This window comes from Stegastes partitus, unplaced genomic scaffold (genome assembly GCF_000690725.1).
Source record: "Stegastes partitus isolate 25-593 unplaced genomic scaffold, Stegastes_partitus-1.0.2 Scaffold68, whole genome shotgun sequence".
Classification (NCBI taxonomy): Eukaryota; Metazoa; Chordata; class Actinopteri; family Pomacentridae; genus Stegastes; species Stegastes partitus.
In genome coordinates, this window is record NW_007577799.1 from 946140 (window position 1) to 968818 (window position 22679).

A 22679-nucleotide genomic window follows, 5' to 3' on the forward strand; every position below is an offset into this window, starting at 1 on the left:
AGTTTGTGCACAAGAAATGCAAAAGCTAGAAGCATGTAGTCTGTTCCCAGCTCCCCCCTTCAGTTCAGCAGCTGTTTTCTCTTCTTGTAGAGTCCCATATATTACATATTAACTTGTAACAAATTTCTGTCTATTAAATGTCTGTATTTTTAAGCAGATAAGGCAACTATTATTGTATAAAACATGGCATGTGTTTTTTAAAATATATTTATATCCAAAAGAAAGTTATGGTGTATGTGTTACTTTGTGCAGCACAGTACTTCTACTGCTTAACGAGACACTCACAACAGCATCACAGCCATCTTCATAGAAGTTTATTGATGGTGGATATACATGGTATTAGTGCACAACCATATCTGGTCTAACAACCATTGCAATCAGTACAGGAAAACATACCCATCCAGTCAACATTTCTCGTCATGTAACATAAATACAGTACAGTTTATTTTCTTGGAGCAAATGCCTTGTTAAATGAGCTGATATATCGCTTAAATTACCAATGCACCTTAAGGAGAGACGTTTCTCTCTCAGTATCCCACCTGCAAATGAACTCTGTGGGGTCATAAATAGTGTTTTGGACCAAGTAGAGACATCAACCATAGGCCTACAGATCGCTTAAAATGACAGTAGTGTTCCTGTACTTTTGACCCAAAATGCCTTAGTGCACTAAATACTGACTCAGTAGGAACACTGTAAAGAAAAAAAGCAACTGCAACACATCCAGGTGCATTTAGGTTTCAAACAAATCCAAATAAAAACACGATACTTTTGTAGAGCATTAAAAGAAAAGATGCAGTCATTGTTCATTCAGTACAAACGAAAGGGAATAAGAAAATAAATAACTCACTGTATAAAACGAGAGGAAATAAAAGGGATTGAATAAATGCTACATTTGTCTCTAATGGTATTATTATGAGAAGTTCTTCTGTAAGGTGACCTTGAAGGGAGCAAGAACCTTGAACAGCTAATTACTTTTTGGAAAGGTCCCTCTCAAAACAAGGTGATAAGACAAAAAAATTTAATACCTTTTCTTTAGAAAACCACATTGCTTTCTTCAGTAGTCAATCATATTGCACTTTAAAAGGAACATATTCTGTTTGAGAGGAAGCGGAGGCAGAGCGGATTAAGGAATGCATTTCAGTTCAAGGTTGACCGGGGACTTAGATACAGGGGCAATCAAAATCACCGCTAATGAGTAACCCAGCACTTTTCCTTTACCTCCTTTTTTCACATTTAACAACCCACTTCTTAGTTTTTACCTACTCACCTGCCCTCTACTCTCTTCTAAAGATGCACCAATATCTGCTAAATGCTGATACCGAGTCTCCTCTATAAGTACTGATTATTGTTCAGGGCTGCGTTGTCCCCTACTTTTTTCTGTCATTACAAATTCTCAAACGCTCTCTGGCCTCTAGTTTCAAGGCAGTAATGTTCATGTATGTAAGCTGCTGGAAAAAAGCAGCAATGCTGAGAGACAATCCAGCACTGAGAGAGAAGCTAAATAAAACTGAACTGCATGGATTTATTTTTTATCAGTCATATAAAGCACTGACATCATGAGCCTTTACAGTTTCACCTATATTTGTACCGCATCAGTTCACCGCCACAATTTATCAGCCTTTAGCAACTAAATGCACAATTTATTTTAGGTTATGGTTATTATATTTTTATGTTTGTATTATTACCCCCCATCATGAATAAAGACTAACCATGATTACGCCGAAACTCAGCACCATACAGTTGTTAGATAATTAAACCACTTTACTGCCAGGAAACTAGTCCCACGAGTGAAAATTAAGACAGACGGGTTTTTTTTTTTTTTTTTAATTCTTCTTAGCCTTGGTGAAACTCTGACGCTAGCTTGAGTACCGGTGCATCCCTATTCTCCTCTACTTTGCCGTTCTTCGGACTTTAATCAGATACACATCCTCCTGACCCCACACTCGCAGCAGAATTTGGCGGATTCAACGGGGTACTTGGTCCCACAAGCGTGACAGAACTTGCTTTTCATTCCACCGTTGCCGACTTCATTTCCACTATCAACATCGTTTCTGTACGACAAAGACAGCAAAGCAGGAAGTTGAGAATATATGTATGCAAAGTTGTTAGCAGTGACATTTTAGTGCATTATTATTTAAGGAGTTTAAAACATTTAGTTTTAGAGAGCAACATTTAGGTCAACGTGAGGTAGACAGTGATAAAACATACAAACATAACCTTAAAGCACATGAAGTAAATGCTTTAGTTTTTAAAAAAAATACAGTAGTAGTATTGATAAAGTAGTATGCACGTCAGATAGCGAATTGTGAAACCAAATATTTTGTCTTAATTTGATTAAACAGACATTTTGCCTCCATGCTATTGCTATAACCTATGCAATCTGAACCTCTAGCTGTATGTTCAACTAAATCATCATAATTGTGCAAGCCATAGAGGCATAATTAAACTTAATTACCTTAATTGAATGTGAACTTAAAAACTACATTACAATCTAATTAAATTTGAACTGTATAGTAGAAGTGAACTGTGTGTCTGCAATACACCACTAACCCACAAGAGGTCAGGATAGGTCACCAAGTCGTGCGACTTTCTGTGGAGCTCCTGTGTTTGGGAGTTGATTTACCTTGATATGTAGGTGTCTACTTTCTTCTTGTTGAGTCCTACTCCAGGCTGAGTGTTCCTCACAGAGCCATAGCCAGAGCTCACTGCTCGGGCCTTACTTCCCACACTAACAGAGGAATCAGGAAAAAAATAAAAAAACAAGACAGAACAGAGATAAAAGTGTTTTAAATGCAAACCAGTTCAAACATTAGGTTTGTAAAGATAAACCTCAATTTCAAAACATTTGACCTGGCACGGACGTAGTGACATTTTTCAGGCTTATGAATCCATCAAGAGATTGTAATTACATGTTGTTGGTAGAACACACAAAAGTAATGGCCTAGGGATATTACATGAGCAAGGTGTAGATTTTTAAAGAACCATGTGCAATACAAAAAGAAATGTAATGTTTCTTCAATCACACATGGAGCCAAGTGAAATGATAAAGCTTGAAACATCTTTTGCTGTTGAGTTGTTGTGAATAAATGTTCCTGTCTAGACACAGTGTAGACAGTGTGGTGCAACATGCTGAAGACATAAAGTGAAAAAGGGAAAAGAAATTCTTTCGTATTTCAAGTGATTTATTGCCTCACTGTATTTTTAGTGCCAATACTACATTTTGTTTGTTTGTTTGTTTGTTTGTTTGTTTTTTAACTAAGTTGTGCTTAAAAATAAGAGACAGAACTAAAATAATCTGGCCAGTAAACACATGTACATAGATTTACTAAAGCAAAAGGTCCTTGAATAGACATGACTACATGCATAGACAAAGGTAAAATGCTTATAGTATCTTTGACACACCAATATCAATTGAGCAATATCTTTTTTTGTGTTTGGGCTAACTGCCAATATTGATACACATGTATGTGTGCACTAACCCTGATGGTGGACTGGTGAGGCCAGAGGGATTACTCCTCACTGAACCTGCAGAGGAGACCTTACTAGAAGGGATTCCTGGAGTGAGAGAGGAAGTGAGATAAATAATAAGATGAACAATACAGCACAGTATGTGTATTACTGTAGTTAATGTAATAAATTTAGGTTCAGTCTATTTGAAAATCTGACACAAATATACACAATTGTCAGGTGTGAACACAACACCCCATGACGACAGAAGAACACAGCTGTGCTGTCTTACCAGTGGGCTGTCCAAGGCCTGATCTCTGGGGTAAACGAGAGGAGGCCGAAGGGAGGGTTGACACAGCGGGAGAGTTGGCCTTCTTGACAGGAGCAGTAGGCTTGTACTGACGTCAAAGAGAAGGAAACAAAAGATAAATATGTGGTATAGAACAGTGGTTCCTATCTTTTTTTTGCGACACGGACCGGTTTCAACCAATTTTCCATGGACCAGTCATCGTGCACATTGCAAATAATATACATTTTTTTTATTTAAAGTGTCGTAAACTAATAAAATGACTTTTTATTACTAAATATGTATTTACTTTTTGTTCTGTCTCAGCATCGAGTCTCTCCCTCTTTTCAAAGAAGCTCTCCAAAGAAGTTTGGTTTTAATTCATTTTGGCAGCAGGTAGAATGATGGCTCTGTTTAACGGTTGGGCATGAAAACTAGAGCCAAGTGCGAGAAGCAAGCAGAGGCAGAAGTGACACGAAGACGAGCTAGTCATTTTTCAAAATAAAAGATAAAAGAAAATATTTTATAATAAAATAAAAAAGTTTAGTAGTAGTTTTTATTCTGTGTAGCCCAGCACTGGTCTGTGGCCCAGTGGCTGGTGACTACTGGTGTAGAGCACTAGCTATGAATGTTACAGGTGCAAAGCACTAACATAATTATTCTAAACCAAAAGCACATTGGTAATGTATCATGACGTCGTAATCTTGTTAAGCGGTGATGAAGAAAGTCATTGTCTTTTCTTTTAATAGTCACCAGACCCTTTGATTCCATCACCTTTTGTCATGTGTTCTCCTACCTCCTGTCACGGACCCCCGATTCCACCACCTTTTGTTCATTGTTCTCTTATCTTCTGTCATTGATTATTGATGGGTCGGTTTACCATCACAGACTCATGCTATGTGTTGGTAAGCCCACCATATACCAGAATACTACTAAACACCCACTAAAGCAAACTTCAGATGAGGACTATGGGTAAAATTTCTTCAACAGCAGGCACAGACCATAGCAAAGATGAAGCCACACATGAAGAATGGTTGGCAGGTGTATGTGTGTGTTAGGATTTGCTATGCACTGTAAAACCTTAAATATGTGGCTTGTGTGATAGCTTGGCTATCTGAAATGTTTTAAACTGCTGTCTAGGAGAAAATCTTAAATAGCTACAAACCAGGAAAACGGAGGCTTCACAGATTCATAACAATTATAACTAGAATTATCACCTGCTAATTGCATGCACTCATCAACCTGTCAAGTTGCAGTTTTCACCCATGACTGTCCAGACTTGACCTTTGAAATTTGGATATAAATTGTCAGCAACTCATCATTTCATCCAATTAGATATTTGTGACAAATGTTGTCATTTTTTTGCATTATGGTCAAAAATTGTGTTTTGTGAGGTGAGAGTGACATTTTACCTTTGGAGACCAAATTCTAATGTGTTCTTTTATGAGTTCAAGTAAACAGCGGTGCCAAATTTGAAGAAATTCCTTTAAGGTCTTCAGGAGACACCACATTAAAGAGAACAGTACATACAGACGTACGTAAGGGCAGATGGACAATTCAAAAACATTATGCTTCTGGTGACACCTGCTGTTGGTACAGAAGCAAGAAAACGTGCCACACTGGGAGACCTAATCGACATAATGATTAATGGTCAGGGTTTTCTCTCATCAAGCCTAGCTCTAAACCAAAATGGTTTAGACTGTTGAGTTTTTATTGGCTACCAAACTAACTCCCCCCACCATAGCTGTTGCTAAGTGACTAGTGATTCTACATTTGCTGCAAAGTGGGAGTCTCACCATGGCTATAAAAGACACAGATTTGTTAGGGATTTACAAAGTACATTTCTTCATTATAAATAATTGGCAATAACACAGAACTGAGAATTGCCTGGCCAAGTATTTGAGAAAGAGTGGTGGCATAGCTATTCACACAAACACATTCATATATTACTAACTTTGGCAGAGCATCAGTGTTTTAGGTTTTAAAACAATGTAATTGTTGTAAAACTGGACATGTGTGTCATTCTCCAACAAAAAGACCTGTGCTGTCTGTGCATGCATGTACCTGTGTGCGACCAGGAGGCTTCTTGGCATCTCCTAGCTTGCTTTTGTTGGGAATGCGGGCAGCCTGCTCCTGGCAGAACTTGATGTGTCTGTCAGCTGCACTCTCATTGAACCTCCGCTGACAGTAAGGACACTGGATATAGTCTAAAGACAAACCAGGTGGCAGGAAAATATACCCATGTCTTTAGTAAATCAGCTACAGAAACACAAATCCTGCATACAGAGACAGCTGTAAGTACTGCCGTGTGAGAAGATGCGGCCTGTACTTTTTGCAACCATCTTCAGCCAACATCTACAATTTTGCCAGAAATGTTTTCTACGTTCGCCCTCTTTACCTTTTCAAAAAATTATTATCACCCGTAAACATATTAAGAGTCAAGAAACAAATCATGAACCCTTGTAGGCAGCTGTTTTGTTCAAACTTAAAAAGAGCTTCTAAAACTGTCAGTCTTTCTTGCTTAATTCAAATCAGTAAAGAACTATGTGCTACCTGGGTCATAGGTAGGAGGAGGAGGTGGGGGTAACGGCCCCCCATCCTTAATGACCTGAGTGAGGGACTTGGCAGCCCGAATGGTGGCGATGAAGTCCTCATGTTTCCTGCGCCAGTTGGATTGCTTTTTCGGGGGTTCTGCCTGGCAGGACAACAACATCACAGAAGAAATCCTCGGTTAGACCAGTTTGTTGTTACAGTCACAGTTTATGGTTCCATTTTAAACAATCTAGATAGGTTCATGGGTAAAAATCACAGGTTCATGGGTACATTTTAATGATTAGGTTCTTGTATCTCAGCCTGGAAATAGTTCTGTAGTGTTTTTACTGAAAGTATTGCTCATGCTTCCTACTCTGAGCACAAGTAAAAACAAAAGAAGACATTTCCATAGTGGCAGTCTGTATGTTATCTACAGCTGATGATTACTGACAGAAGCAGTTCACCGAGCGCCGTCTGAGCTGCTTCTGCAGCAACATGATAGCCCAACTGACTTCCTCCTATTCAGTTACAGTCTTCCAAGTTCATTAAGCATGTTTGTCTAAAAAACACAGATGATTTTGGGAAAAAAAGAGAGACCAATGTTTCCTTTGTTCCCTGCAACTTTTACAATATAATCCTCATTTCGAGATACCAAGAGAATCATTTAACAAGTATAGGTTTTTGTATTTGTATCACTAAGATGTCAATGCTGTTATTCCAGTAGGAGGACAGAGTGAGCACAGAGCAGTTAGTTGAAGTCAAGATGACAGAAATATACGTTTATTTTGCAGAGACAAAACTTAACAGCTGCCAGGCAACGGATTGCAAACTGGGTACAAAGGAATTAGCAAGTCTTGGTTACTCAGAGTGACCTCATTACAGACCTTGAGACTTCACGACAGTTTCTATAATAAGCAAAGCCATCGACCAAGCACTGCAGTTTTAAGGTGAGTCGTCAAAGATTAATCTGAATCTAGGGGAGGTTCAAAGTGACTGCAAAAGAGCGGCAAGAACAGATACAATAAAGACAGTCATGGTAAAAAAAAAGAAAAGAAAAGAAAAAAACTCCTAATCAGATACATCTGAATATTGTTGCTTAAAGAATGTAGGAAGGAAAGGAAAACGCTAGTGATATTTTCTTTCTAATATAACACCACCAGCATGAGTTGACATGCTTCCAGGCTATTTAAGTCAATGTTTCAAAGCAAGGAAATCCAACATTTATGAAGCCAGAATTTCCTCCTAGGCTTCATTAGAAAAAAATCATGTGTATGCAAAAGAAGCACAAATTAAAAAATAACAAATCAACTTACTTTCTCAGCAGCAGCTGAACTTTGTGACTGAAATACAAAAGTGGTTTACATGTGAAAATAAACTGTCAACACAAAATACTGAATGTCCTACACGGAACAGTAAATATTCAAATATGCGTTGTTCGCCACCATGTATGGTCTTAAACTCTACAGCTTCTTCACTTTTGACATGTAATATTTCTAAACTACGGCCATCCAAAACATGAATGTGTATTAGAGGGTTAAATAAATAACCTGAGATTGAAGATAGACTCATAATTTGTACTATGAATGTTGATGAACTGAACAATGAACTGAGAAATGAATTCAGTTATTAACATCTATTTGTAGACAATTTAATGTGAGCAATGTTTTCAACAAAATGCACAATTATTGCAGTTTTCCAACAGGTGGAGATGTACAACTTGGACCATGTTTTCTTCCCATTAATAATGTCATTGAGCCCTCTTGGGAATCTTGTGTTGGATTTCCAACCCTCTTGTCAGGTGACGGCTTACCTTTGGTTTGATGGGTTTCAGCGTGGGGATGTCTGTTCCCTCAGCTCTCTGTCTACTGGAGTCAAAAACCTTTCTTCTTTTAGATGTTGACTTTTGGCAGATTTTAGCATGCTTCTCCTGTGGGGAGTGAAAAAAATGCACAATAAACACTCCATAAGTGAATCCACTATTGTCAAGTGTTCCGCAAGCAAGATGAGCATGAACTCTGTGACTGAACATTTCTTTCAAATAAGGCTACAGAGTTGTTTGTGTAACATTGATGGCATCAGTAACCTGCTGAAAGCTGCATTCAACTCTTCAAACCTCCTAATATCTTCCTGATGTAGATGCAAGCTTATATCCCTGCACAATTATAAAATAACAATACATCACGCACTGATGCAGCCATTACTGAGGCTGAGTGCTTGTATAAGTGCACGATTTTGCGTATTTGCATTACCAGGAAGAATATGTCTCAATAACATAACGTAATCATTGTGGCTTCGATGTGGTAAAAGTCTGTGTTGTTTTTGTCCTGATAAAACAGTAATTATTATAAACAGAACATAACAGAAACATTAACAGAACATTACTAACAGAAAAATACACTGGTGATAAAATATTTATCACAATTGTCTTTATTTAGTTGCATAACTGCAATAAAGCTGGTCGTATGATTAAAATGCTTTACATAATATTATCTCAGTCACAAAAAATATGATGTCAGTAGTCTGAAGAGTGCAGAAATCTCATTAAGAGGAAAATAGTTGCAAATATACACATCTGCATTTGTTTGTCTTTCTGATTCCTTGTCAACAAATTCCATTCCAACTGATGTTGCACGTTCCCTAGACATTAATACGACAATAATAGGAGGATAGTAGTTTCTCAGTTGTGGGTTTTAACTCATGCAGTCTTAAATTTCACTCATTTGCTTGAATAACTACTTTTACTGCTGCGTTAAAACCTTCATCTTCTGTTTAAAGAGCTCCTCACAGGGCCCTGCTGGCTATTTGGATCATAGCCAGAGACACACTATTATCCAAACAGCTGATATCCTGTCAGCTGATAACAGCTGTGGAAAATACTGTGATTCAAGCACCTCGAGGGTGTCTTAGTGCATGAAAATCATTTTTATTTTCGCCAAAACATATGGATGTCTCAAAGTTTCGCTGAACTGAGTCCTATGTGTCTGCCCTTACAGCACTGAACTTTTCTTGAATGTTACAGATGACCAAAGAGTGTTTGTTTACCAGGACTTTAGGGAAGAAACATCTTTTGCAGGTGTTACATTGAACCAGATCCTCAGCAGAAGGAGCGTCACCGTCTGTAAGAATAACACATTAAAATCTGATTATAGCGAGGAAGTTTAAAATGTTATGGAAACACAATTAGACCACATGTGACCTATAGCTTGCAGATAAAAAAGAAAAACGGTCACAAATAGAAAATCACGTTTTTGTTTGTTTGTTCTTTATGACCCATTTGATATTTGGTGCATGGCTCACACTGACAATGCTTCTGCGCTCATGAATTGTATTTTATGGACTGTTGTTAGCGCAATTATCCAACTGCAATGTCTCACTATTGCTTTCGTTATTGGTTAATTCTACACGGATTCACAAATCATTTCCAAATGCTAGAAAAACGGCTAAAAGTAGAGACGGCACCGATTCAACTGCAGCATTTGTGTCGTCAGTGTAACGAAAGAAGCAAAATCTCTGACGGCTCCTTGCAAAACGCAACTCAGTTCATTCAGCTAAATGTTCATTAGTTAGCGGCATGCTAACACTGGGTAGCTTCTTTAGCTAGGGATCACACCCATTCAGAGACCAGTCAGCAGCTAGCTTCATCTTTGGCCCTGACGTTACCTAGCATTACTTGGGCTAAATCCCAAACAAACATTAAAAAAAGAGGTCGCTATCAAAGAGTGCTGTGCTAAAGCAGCAAGGATAGCTTGGGAGTGTAAAAACGGGGAGGTTGGCAGCTCGACTTTGGCACAAAACAGCCAAAATAAACACTCGGACGGCAATTTTGCTCACCTTCAAATTCTTCCATCATTAGGTTATCCCTTGTCTGATGCTGCTGCCGTTGTCACACACGGCCAAACACTGGAAACAAGATGAATCACCCCTGCTCGCTTTCGACTTTGTTAAATCAGCGGAGACGGTTTCAAATTCTCGGTTTTTCCTAATTTTTCACCCCGAAAATTACTATAAGCTACAAATAAAATAACAAGTACGATAGTTGTAAATCAATGACGGCGTTGCTGTATCGACATATCCTATATTATGTTTTTTTTAGACGTTAGTGGGTTATGTCTTGGAAAACAAAGAGTGGGCTGTATTACGTGAGCTATTAAAGAAATTGCACCTTTATCCTTTTTTCAGCTAAACACTGGAATTAAAGTAGCTCATTATTTTTTCTTTGTCTTTTGTTCAAATTGTGTGTACAATAGTGGTTTTCGTAGGCTGCAATTGAACGTGAATTATCTTGACTTTACTGATCTTTGGCTACCAATAGCAACTGGACTGTCGGATGCCGCTCCACGTGCTAATATCCGAGTATTTCATTGGCTGTTACTGAACGTTTCGAGTTCATGCAGCGTGTACTTTGGACAGCAGGTGGGGCGTGGGAGGCAACCTCCACTGTCATTTTCCCAGCAAATTCCCAAATATGGAATTAAAGTAGCTCCTCTTTTTTGTTTCACTTTTGAAGGATTTGACTCGCTGTTTTGGGGGTATAACAATAAACACAGGCAAGGAGAACATTTTTTTCTAAAAAAAAAAAAAAAAAAAAGGGTGAAATCTATGAAAAAAAAAGCAAGTGCTGCAAGTTAAATAAACAGTACAAGTGGGCATAAGAAGAAAATGGTACAAGTAATCAATGCAATTATAAAAGTCATAAACATAGTTATTATGTTATTTAAGTGAGACAGCCAGATAATGCAGGAATGTGCAAATGTGCCTGAGAATGTGTAACATCTCAAAATGTGTAGTGTAAACAACTTAAAATGTACAAAAGGCAAATAATAATCCTATTTATAAGCTGTGCATTAATATAATGCATTGATTCAGTGTCGATGGTGGGGTTTGGGGGTCTCTGGCCTTGATGAGGCTGATTTATCACATGAATGTATGATTTTTACAAAGACATGGACATCTTAACCAAATTCAAAACACAGCTGTATGGTTTCATACATAAAATTATACATACTTGTATGACTTTACTAATGTTATGATTATCTTTGAATGTTTTGTCTGTGTCTATACTCTTTATTTCATTTTCAAAAGACAAAGTCAGGTCATTTTTAAAAATTGCTGGCCTTACTTTGCCTTTCACCCTTGACAGACCCCATTTAAAGATGACTGTCATTGTAACAACCAAACTAGTGTGCTCCCTTTGTTGGCTCAACCACATGGCCAGAGCAACCACTCGGAGGTTCTCAGTTTCCCATATTGAGAACGCTTGTCATGTGAATGGAGTATTCATAGACAGGCGCTATGAGACCATGGGAAACACATTATTGAATGGCTGCATCTGCCTTCATCACAACAAGATCGCTGTTGTCACAGTGACTCTCCTCTCTGTGATCCCTCTCTGTCTCGCTTACACACACACACACACACACACACACACACACACACACAATTGTGATTCTATCACTTCGAGGGACAATTGACTTATATCAATTTGAGGGCTACAATTAATACTACCTAATACATACTGAGGACTTACCCCAACCCTAACCTTAACAATTTCTGGCCTAACCCTAACCATTATCCGAACCTTTGAGACTCCCTACAGTGAAAATAGAGTTGTTGTTTTTTTTTCCTTTTACCTTGTTAACATGTTCAAATAGCATATTTATATGCTGGAAGACACATTGTCAACGGCGCAGTAACAGTCAACCTGCCTTAAAGCTGCAGTGTAAAGATAACAACCAGGATTTCATACATAACCAGGGCAAGGAGCCAGTTCTGTCAGCTTACACAGTGAGGCTCTCAATAGCTGATCGTGGACTACAGCAAGAAGCAGCAGAGGGCATACCACCCACTCAAAATGAGCGGGACAGAGGTGGAGAGAGTGGACTGTACCTGGGTGTCAACATGCCGCAGGACCTGACATAGTCCCGTCACATCAATACTCTGGTGAAGAAAGCTCGACAGCATCTCCACCACCTCAGACACCTGAGGGACTTCAAGCTCCCTCTCAAGTTGCTCAGGAATTTACACATTTACACACAAACGATGCAGGTTAAAGGCCAGGAAGACTGGGTGTGAGCCCACCCACCCCAGCCACAGACTGAGCCACAGAGAGGATGAGGAGGACCTTCTTACCTCAGGCTGTCCACCTCCAACATCTATCGTTGAAGAAATTTTACGCATAGTCCTCATGTGAAGTTTGCTGTAGTGGCTGTTTAGTAGTATTCCGGTATACAGTGGGCTTAGCAAAACACAGAACATGAGTCTGTGATGGTAAACCGACTCCGAACATCTGCAGAGTCACACATGTCTGAGGGTGGGGGGGCCTGTGTGTAAATACAGAAGCAAATAGTGGTTAGTTAACATACGGTTGCTAATCAAATAGCAGGAGGTAAGGGGGCAATGAACAACAGGGGGCGGAATCGGGGGTCTGTGACAGGAGATAGGAAAACACATGACGAAAGGTGATGGGAAAACACATGGCAACAGGGGGTGGAATCAAGGGTCTGGTGACCATCAAAAAAGAGAATGACTTTCTTAATCATCATTAAAATAGGAGAAAATATCTTTCTTCATCACTATCCGTCTACAGTGGCAAGAAAAAGTATATGAACCCTCTGAAATTTCCTAGTTTTCTGCATTAATTGTTCATAAAATGTGATCTGATCTACATCTAAGTCACAAGTATAGACAAACACAATGTGCTCAACATAATACCACACAAACAATTATAATATTTCATGTTTTTATCGAGGGCTGCAAGGTGGCGCAGTTGGTAGCACTGTTGCCTTGCAACAAGAAGGTCTTTCGGAGTTTGCGTGCAGCGTGGGTTCTCTCCAGGTTCTCCGGCTTCCTCCCACAGTCCAAAAACATGTTGAGGTTAATTGGTGATTCTAAATTGTCCGTAGGTGTGAATGTGAGTGTGCTTGGTTGTCTGTCTCTAAGTGTAGCCCTGTGATAGACTGGCGACCTGTCCAGGGTGTCTCCTGCCTTCACCCTAAGTCAGCTGGGATAGACTCCAGCCCCCCCCGCGACCCTAGTGAGGATTAAGCGGTGTATATATAATGGATGGATGGATGTTTTTATTGAACAAATAACAACCCTTGTGAACCCTTGGATTTAATAACTGGTCGAACCTGCTTTGGCAGCAATAACTTCAACTAAACGCTTCCTATAGCTGCTGATCAGACCTGCACAACGTTCAGAAGGAATTTTAGACCATTCTTCCAAACAGAACTACTTCAGCTCAGCCATATTTTTCGAATGTCTGCTGTGAATGGCTCTCTTCAGGTCATTCCACAGCATCTCTATTGGGTTCAGGTCTGGGCTCTGACTGGGCCACTCCAAAAGGTGGATTTTCTTTTTTTGAAGCCATTCTGTTGAAGATTTACTTCTGTTTAGGGTCATTGTCCTGCTGCATCACTCAACTTCTACTGAGCTTCAGCTGACAGACAGCCACCCTGACATTATCCTGTAGGATACCTTGATAAACTTGAGAATTCATTTTCCCTTCGATGATGGCAAGTGGTCCAGGCCCTGAGGCAGCAAAGCAGCCCCAAGTCATGATGCGCCCTCCACCGTATTTCACCGTTGGGATGATGTTCTCATGTTGAAATGCGGTGCCTTTCTTACGCCATACGTAGTGCTGCGTGTTCTTCCCAAACAATTCAATTTTTGTTTCATCAATCCACAAAACATTTTCCTAGTAGCATTGTGGAGTGTCAAGATGCTCTTTGGCAAACTTTAGGCGTACAGTGATGTTTTTTCTGGAAAGCAGTGGCTTCCTCCGTGGTGTCCTGCCATGGAGCCCATGCCTGTTCAATCTTTTGCGTATGGTAGACTCATGAACAGAGAAGTTAACCAGTTCCAATGATTCCTTCAAGTCTTTAGGTGTTACTCTAGGATTTGTTTTTACTTCGCTGAGCATTCTGCGTTGTGCCCTTGGAATCCATTTGGCTGGGCGCCCACTTGTGGGGAGAGTAGCCACAGTGCTGAATCGTCTCCATTTGGAGACAGTTTGTCTAACTGTGGACTGGTGAATTCCTAAAGTCTTTGGGATGACTTTGTAGCCACTTCCGGTCTTGTGCAAATCAACAATTCTTGATCGTAGGTCTTCGGAGATCTCTTTTTTGCGAGGCATGGTTCACATCAGCAGATGCTTCCTGTAGATAGCAAACTCAAAAAGTTTGAGTGCTTTTCATAGGTCACAGTAGCTCTACATCTCAGTCAAATGTCGTTTCATTGATTGGACTCCAGGTTTGCAAACACATGACTCCAATTAGCTCTTGCTGGAGTCGTTAGCCCAAGGGTTCACTAACTTTTTCCACAAGCACTATGAGTGTTTAATGGATGTGTTCAATAAAGACATGAAATATTATAATTGTATTAAATATTATAATTATGTTGAGCACATTGTGTTTGTCTATACTTGTGACTTAGCTGTAGCTCTCTCGTGGAAACAATGATGCAGAGTCAAGGTGTGTTTTAAAGGAAGTGATTTTTTTCCATGAAAAAATAAATGATTAAATAAACTTTTGGGTAGTTTAATCAGGGACCAGAGAGGGATCTGAACCTGAACTGTAACATTACATTTTTAGGCATAAAAAGTAAAGTTAAAAAAAAAATAAAAAAGGTAATGATTTCATTATGCAAACTTGCTTTTGCAGATCCCACACATTCTCACCACACATCTACAAGCGCTTGTTCAGACTGTAGACTCTTGTTTAATCATATACTGATTATATTTTGTCTGTTTTCTTTTTCTACCCACACTGCACGTCCTGTAAGTACCACTAGCTATTTGATTTATATTACAATATATTTGCTTAGAATAAATAAATCAATGGAAATTCTCAGCACCAGCGATGCAAACATTTAATTCCACCGGATTGTAACACGCTTCACAAATAGGAGCTTTATTTTGAAATGTCTTCCTTGAAGTGGTTTTGTACTGTCGCTAGCTTGACGTTGGTAAATCCTCTTTCAGGAGCGAAATGGGGAATACCGAAGTGGCAAGATTCAAGCTGATGTGATTGACCCCTGCGAATATTCGGAAGCCCTTTAGCCCAAACAGGTACCTTATTGATCATAATAATAATAACAGCTGCAGGTGCACAGTGTGTTTACCTCGTAGTCGCATGTGTAACGTTCACATCATATTATGCAGGCTGCGTTTACTGGCGCTGAATGAGCTCTGTGGGGGGTCTTTGTCATCAGAGGAAACACATATGGCTGTTGATTTGTTATTATCAGGTAGAGCATGATGATTCTCCTGCACCGTGGCTGGCATGTCTATATATAAAGGTTATACCAAGTAAGTGCTTTATTATATCCAGTACGCACCATGGTGATGCTGCAGTGCCTCCACTTACTCCATAGTGGGTGATCAGTTTTGGAGGACAAAATTAATTTAGGACACAGTCTAATAAATGTTTTCATGACACTAATGGAAACTCCTACAAAATAATGGCAGATGTTAACCAGTTCACCAGATGCATTTAATAATAAATGACTTAACCAGTGTCGTAATTTGCTACAGAAATAGCACAACTGTTGAAAGACTACTGGTGATTTTTATTTATTTATTTACTTTTCTACATGACAGTGTAGGAGCATACTTGTGTGCCTTAGAGAAAAAAAGAGAGTGAGAGTGCTGGGCATCGGTCCCAGTAATGCCCATGCCACCTAGAATAAGTCTGGTATAAGTTTCTGGGACTCCATTCCTCATCACTGCTACACTCTGCTAATTTTCTATTTGGCAGCTTAACAAATCAAATGGCTGCAAAACAGGAGCTGCCATTTTTCCCCCCCCCAGTCAGTGACAGAGAAAGCAGAGCGCATTGGCCTGTTGTATTATTCAGTAATTTGATCATTTGTTTGGAGTCTGTTCTAGATATATTGGTGTCCAGGCCAGCTGAGCTCTTGTTCCCACATGGGAGTAAAGCCATAAGGACCGCAGGGGCACGTTACTGCAAGAGACAACACACACACACACACACACACACATACACACACACACACACACACACAGAGCTGAACTGCTAATGTTCTTCTTCATGGGTGCAACAGTGTGGCTAAATTATGTAAACTGCCGATTAATATTTCATAGAATATGAGCATAGGAAACACATACCAAGAATGTTCTGTCACTTTCAGCTACAAATCAAAACTCACCTTCCGTTCAAAATATCTACATTCGCCTGCAGTAGCATACAATACACTTAAAATGTTATTAACTTATGTTGATTGGTGGCTGAACTATTTTATAGTTAGTGTTCCATATAAAAGATTATATGGTCTCATTTATTTCACCCCCCCCAAAAAACTAAGACAGCTGTTAACATCATATGTTTTATGCTGAATATAGCGCACTTTCTCCATCCAGATTTTGGTGTTCGACCTTTAACACTGCAGGCATCCATTTATTTTCTAAACAAAAATAATTATTTTACTGAGAGAGCTGCAAGGCAGTTACGGAAAGGTCTGCTTATATACGGTCGTTATCATGCAGATCTCGCACTAACCTGCACTACACTATCATTACTGAGTCAACACCAGTGTTTGACTCTGAGCAATATACAGGGCACTCATTTTCTCTCTTTTTATTGCAGAATAGTGATTGTATTTCTCTAGCTGCCCCATGCTCAGTCTGGCAGTTGTACACTGACAACATCTGTTGGGTCTTGCCCGTCTTGACACCATTTGGAGAATGACAGCTGAGTGGGCGTGTGCTCAAAAGATGACAGAGGAGGCGTCCAAAAATAGCCCATGGTCAATCGCAGCTTGCACAGCTCTGCAAATAGCCACAAATGGATGTGGGGGCTGAGGTCATGTTTGTAATTTTCCTATTAGTTAAAAAACCCTGGATTTAGGCCGGAGTAAAAACCAAATGATTTTGTGATGAAATACACGTGATGCCTCAAAAAAACTTTTTCTCTCTCTCTTTTTTTTTTGTTTGAGTCCAAGTTTTGGAAGTGTTTAAATGCAGAAATTAAAAAATGAAACAGTAAATTAAAAAAGTCAGAATGACAGATTTTAATTGGTGGAAATAGGACAACAAAGACAACAAAGCCCGAACCTGCTCAGTGTTTAAGGGCAGCCTCACCCAGACAGATTGATACTAAGTGTTTACATGTCAACAGAGGGGTTTAACCTAAATCTCCATAGCAACGCATCTCCCAATGTGGTCCACGTTTACTCCAAGCAAGATTACAGTAGTTTCCTCCTTTCTGCCAGTATTGCCTCTTTGAATGTGCATTTTTTCAAGCTCATGTTTGTCTCTTCAGTATTCCTTCTAACATTTCTAGAATTTGTCTCCGCTGTGTCACTGGTACCCCAGACTGAGATTAAAATAGATTAATCAGGGATTAGGTCAGGCATGTATTGAATGAGTGCACGGGTAGCCCACTGTGTCTATTTCTTCTCGACAACAGAAACTGCTGATGCGTCCATTTTGCAGAGCTACTTGGGAGAAGTTGCACGAATTCTCGACATTTTGACAGTCTTTCTGTGAACGTAGTGCATGTTGACTTATGTTAGTGTGTGTGTGTGTACGTCTTTGTGCACCTGTAAGTGTGTGCTATACCAGGCCATGCTATGGTGAGGTGTCTCAGCGATGACGGATGTGGAAGCGACCTATGAGGACTTCATCGCTTCTCGACGATCTGGCCGAAGGAATGCCATCCACGACCTCCCAGCAGCCACTGGAGCGCAGGGACCCACTGACCTGTCACAGAGTCTGGCACAGCTCAACATCAACCAGCCAGGTGAGGAGCATCATGGCTTATATGACGCATAATTTGATGGTGGCCTTGATCAGCAATTTAAATGGAACTTTTCTTTAAACAACTCGATGTGATTATGAAGGGTGGTTAATGTTGTAATCGCTTAAAATTGCAAAATGGGATTCAGTTGGATCCATCAGAGTGTGGAGTTTGTGTTGACAGTTCACAGTGTTTTTTGAAAGTCCATCACCATCATTTTTTGTATATAGTGAATTGGTATTTCATAGATACAAAAAATAACTTGCACCACAAAAGAAAATGTTGCACTCTTCTCTCAATTTCTCTGCTCTTAACGTAAATTAGATTCTTTAATATTTACATATTTGCATGTGGTGTACTCTGCACTTGTGATAGTGGAAAAGGACTAGATGTGCTTTTAAGACTTAGGTTCAAAAGATTATTTTACTATGTCTTCTGTAAGGGATCAGTGCATCTCAGCTCTATTTTTTTCTTCCAAAAAAGAAGCAAGGATCAGTATGTTTTGGGAATGTCTATACAATATGACTTCCTTTGGTCTACTCCACATATACTGAGCTGTTATGAGTTGATTCCTCCCCGGTTCTATCTCGGTAGCTTTCTTGCTGATTCAACCTCATTTGAGTCACTGACTTAACAAGTAGTAACTTATGCATGAAACTGTCTGTCCCTCTTTCTCACTCTCTGCCAGGCGATGAGGGAGAAGATGCTGAGAAAAGCCAGGACTCTCCTGCTAAAGAAGAGGAGACTGAAGCTGAGGGCAGCTAGCTGCCATCACATATTTATGGACTCCAACAGCCTGTTTTTCCCTATCTGATCCCTGAATGCTAAGCCTCTGACTGGTCAATTGCATCTAGTGACTATGAACAGATAAAGCAAAATCCTCTACTGCCACCATCCCGCCATCAGGAAGTCATCGCTATGGCAACCACAGCGCAGTCTCCCTTCTGTACTTGGGTGCGTTTCAACCTCTTTAAAAAGCCTTGCTGCCTTTCCCTCGTGGCTACTGAAGTGAAATTGGATGTGATGTACAGTGAACGCAGCGTGACGTCAACGACCAAAACCAGCCCTGTTTGACTGTCAGCAGTCCTGAGTGGAAAGGAGTGTCGGAGAAGAGAAAGGAGGCCATTCAAGGTTTTTGGGGCAGGCTTAAGTATTGCCACAGAATTAAAATTTTGTCTTCCCTCCCCCCGTCGCCTTTAGTCATTCACCACTGATATGTCTGAAATACTTCCAGGGAAGCGAGGACAGTGACTGGACACCTACTCTTCCTCTGTTCTTCTTGCATCAGTGCTTGCACACATGTGCTCCCTTCTATCCGTGCTCACTGTTGACTATGTTCAGCCTCCATCCACATTTTTTCCCCCTACAATTATATATTTTGTATATTTTGGGAGGCTCAATGGACATTATCTCAAAACTGCACTCAAAGTTAAACTGCAGCCAAAAGCGACGTGATTCTGGCTTTTGTTTATCCATGTCAGTATCAACTGAGAATTTTCTTTTAAGCAATGTGGGTAAATAATGGGTGCATTTTAATATTTTATTGGTTGGTCAAATGGCAGCCAGCACAAATCAGGTCAGGTCAAGCTAAGTTAGAAACATAATTGATTTGCTCCTGACTGTCGCAGTGACAGGAAAAACGTTGTGTGAGTGTAACTGTTGGTGACTTCACTGTGTTTTGCCATCTGACCCATAACGTTTATTGAGTTGAAGTGAATATTCACTTGCCTTTCTCTTTGTGCATCATCACAGATGCAGCCAGTGTGGACATCTACTAGATAATGCATGTTTCCTTCCCGGAATGAAACATTATAAATATATTTTTCTGCCAGGGCGATCTGGTAGCTCGACTGTTGTTTCTGTTTTATTTCTGTGCTTTGTGTGTTCAGAATATTGTGAAGGTTTTATTCAGGAGGAACTATTTTCTGATATTCAATGTTTAAACATGCAATTTATCTTGTATAATTAACAGATTTAACTTTTTTTTCTTCATTTTAAATATTCATTGTGAGATTGACTTTTTTATTTTTGCAGTTATATTATTCACACAGTTTTTGGAATTACGTTTTTTAAAACAAGATTTTACCACGACTGGACCCCTTGAACAGAGTTTTGTTTTGTGGTTGATCATACGTTCTCGTCTTTCTCACTGTTTGTGACTGATCTTGCCTTCAGTCCAATATTTGGCGGCAAAAGATGCAAGACTTTTCTTCTTAAGTCCTCACAAATACGTGTCTATATTAAAGTGCTCCCTGGAAGCAACACATTTCTCATACCTATCACGTATGTGTGTGTGTGTGTGTGTGTGCGTGTGTGCCTGTGTGTGTGTGTGTGCATGTGTTTAAATGTGATTTGATTTAAGGTGGATATTGAAAAAAAATAATAATAATTTGCTACTGGAGATTAGATAAATTGCACTACATCTAGCACTCACTAGTGTGTTATTTTTTTAGCATTGTTTTTTATTAAAGGTGTATACTGTATATATGTATTCCTTGGATAGGGTTTCTGTTAGAATTATGTATTGAATTATAATGTTGTGCAGGCTGCCTATGGATTTTACAATTCCCCCATTTTTTGTCAGTCAACCTTTTAATGGTGAACGAACTACCCCTTTTAATACTATAACTGTACACTGCCTTGTTTTGTTAAACCAATCAAATGCGTGGATATCCTAAACATGTCTTTGCACAATATGCTGCACAACACTGGCATATTTCATTTAATTATTTTCTTGAATCTAGTCATTTTAACTGATCAATTTGCTTTATCAGTCTTGTTGACGGGGTTTAAGGGATTATTTTTTACAGTGTATTTGTATAACTCGTACATTGAGTCGCGTGTGTTTCTTGACTGTTTCAGTGCGCCTGTTCATTTTGCATTTTCCATATTGTTATTTTTTTTTTAGTTATTTAGGCAGTTCATTCATGAAATCCATTCAGTGTGTTGTCAGAGGCTTTACTGCACAACACACTCATGTTTGACTTCAGTTTTGTTGGTTTAAATGTGCAATTAAATGTCACTGGCGAAAAATGACGTGATATGTTGCACTGTCCACAGATGAGATTGCTGTACAGGAAAGGTCACTGTCTCCCTCTGGTGGTCAAATGAAGACCTAGTATTCAGCAACAGAGTCAGTCATTGTGATGCCCTTTACTGTGATGTTAGGTCCACGTGATGTCCTCAAATGTATTCCCTTCCATTAAAGAAAAGCCTAAATTCACAACAGTCATTCAAATAACTAGAAACTGAAAAAAGTAATAATAAATAAAGATTTGTTAAATTATAATTTAGTGAAATAAGACATGCCTTTTGAATTGTGGTTGAAAAGAATAATTTAAAAAAACTAACTCTCCCAGACAAATTAGAGCACTTTGCTGATGAGCAGTTGAGCAGTGGGCTAAAATACCTGTCAACAGGTGCAGAAGTCTGATTGAGAGTTACAGAAAACACTTGACGGCAGTGATTGCCTCAAAGGGTTGTTGAACAAAATATTAGTTTACGGGTCCCATCATGCTTGTTTGCTTGTATGTTTTTTTGGTTGGTTGTTTTCCTTTTTTAATTCTGTTGAACCACATTCAAAAGCAATGTCATCATGATGTTCATTACTTTTTAAAAATGTATTATTACTTTTGTCAATTTCAACTTATTTCAGTGACAGCTTTTTTTTTTCCTTCTTTACTGGGAGGGTATGAATACATTTGAGGATGACTGTACTTCAGTTGTTGATCCATGTGATGGCATTGGCACTCCACAATTATAACCCTTATATTTTACTAAAGATTGTGGAGATGGCTGTATTGGTGACTAGATTGTGCGCCATTCAGTGCTGGTGGTATAAAAAGATTCATTTTTAACCTGCACTTTTAAAAACCACATAAAGAATTTTACGAATACACACAACCATTACAGCAGTTTGCAGTAATCAAAGGTCTATGGACTGTTCAGAACAATATATTCACCATTCTGGACAAACTTGGAAAAATGCAAAAGAGCTGCTGATTGGATAGATTCCATTATTTCTAAGATGTTGTTATGTCCTATTATATTTACAATATGATTTTCATTTTATCTAACTGTTTATATGAATTTTAATGATTCAAATCAATACAGACAAATGTATTGACTGTTAATAAACCTTTGTGATTTGGTACTTGATACTACTGTTATGCTGCAGGTCTAAACGATACAATAGATCATCTGATAAAGGAATCTGTGAAGCAATAAATGTCACAGGGCAACTTATACGCGCAGGTTATACGTTAAACATAAAAAACATTTTTGTTGTATGAGTAAAACCCTATATCCAAGTGAATGGACTTTGTTCCTTAGTTAACATATCTCAGGTTTCTTAGAAGTCTGAAGCTTAGCGGTGACTGCAGACATACTTGTTTAGGGACTTTGACAACAGTTGTTAAAATCTGTAAACAGTGCCTATAAAAAGTATCTACTCTTTCTCATTTTTACTGCCATTTAGTATTGGGTCATGGTCAATTTATTTGGGCTTTTTCAACAAGAATTTCCCAAAAAAGTTCTGTGTCAAAATGAAATAAAACATTCAACAAAATAATGTCTCTTAGTTGAAAAAATAAAGTGCAAGTATTCACACCCTGTAGGTCCGTATTTATTATATTATATTATATTAGATAAGATAAGAT

The 22679-nt window shown here is 39.0% G+C and overlaps 2 protein-coding genes across 2 annotated transcripts in view; one reads left to right on the forward strand and one right to left on the reverse strand.

Moving 5' to 3' along the window:
* Window positions 1–292: 292 nt before the first annotated feature.
* zc2hc1a (zinc finger, C2HC-type containing 1A) overlaps window positions 293–22679 on the reverse strand; it is a 34927-nt gene continuing 12540 nt past the window's right edge. The window contains exons 2-12 of the mRNA XM_008276298.1: window positions 19281–19283; window positions 10097–10139; window positions 9308–9381; window positions 8076–8192; window positions 7579–7605; window positions 6287–6428; window positions 5798–5940; window positions 3740–3845; window positions 3480–3555; window positions 2624–2728; window positions 293–2051 (exon numbers count right to left, since the gene is read on the reverse strand). Coding sequence (XP_008274520.1) covers window positions 1916–2051; window positions 2624–2728; window positions 3480–3555; window positions 3740–3845; window positions 5798–5940; window positions 6287–6428; window positions 7579–7605; window positions 8076–8192; window positions 9308–9381; window positions 10097–10115 — 945 coding nt within the window. The 5' untranslated portion in view covers window positions 10116–10139; window positions 19281–19283 and the 3' untranslated portion in view covers window positions 293–1915. The remainder of the gene's footprint in view (window positions 2052–2623; window positions 2729–3479; window positions 3556–3739; window positions 3846–5797; window positions 5941–6286; window positions 6429–7578; window positions 7606–8075; window positions 8193–9307; window positions 9382–10096; window positions 10140–19280; window positions 19284–22679) is intronic.
* pkia (cAMP-dependent protein kinase inhibitor alpha) lies at window positions 15244–21054 on the forward strand. Its single transcript, XM_008276297.1, has 3 exons — window positions 15244–15332; window positions 17832–18024; window positions 18710–21054. The coding sequence occupies exons 2-3, from the start codon at window positions 17874–17876 to the stop codon at window positions 18784–18786; spliced, it is 228 nt and encodes a 75-aa protein (XP_008274519.1). The 5' UTR covers window positions 15244–15332; window positions 17832–17873; the 3' UTR covers window positions 18787–21054.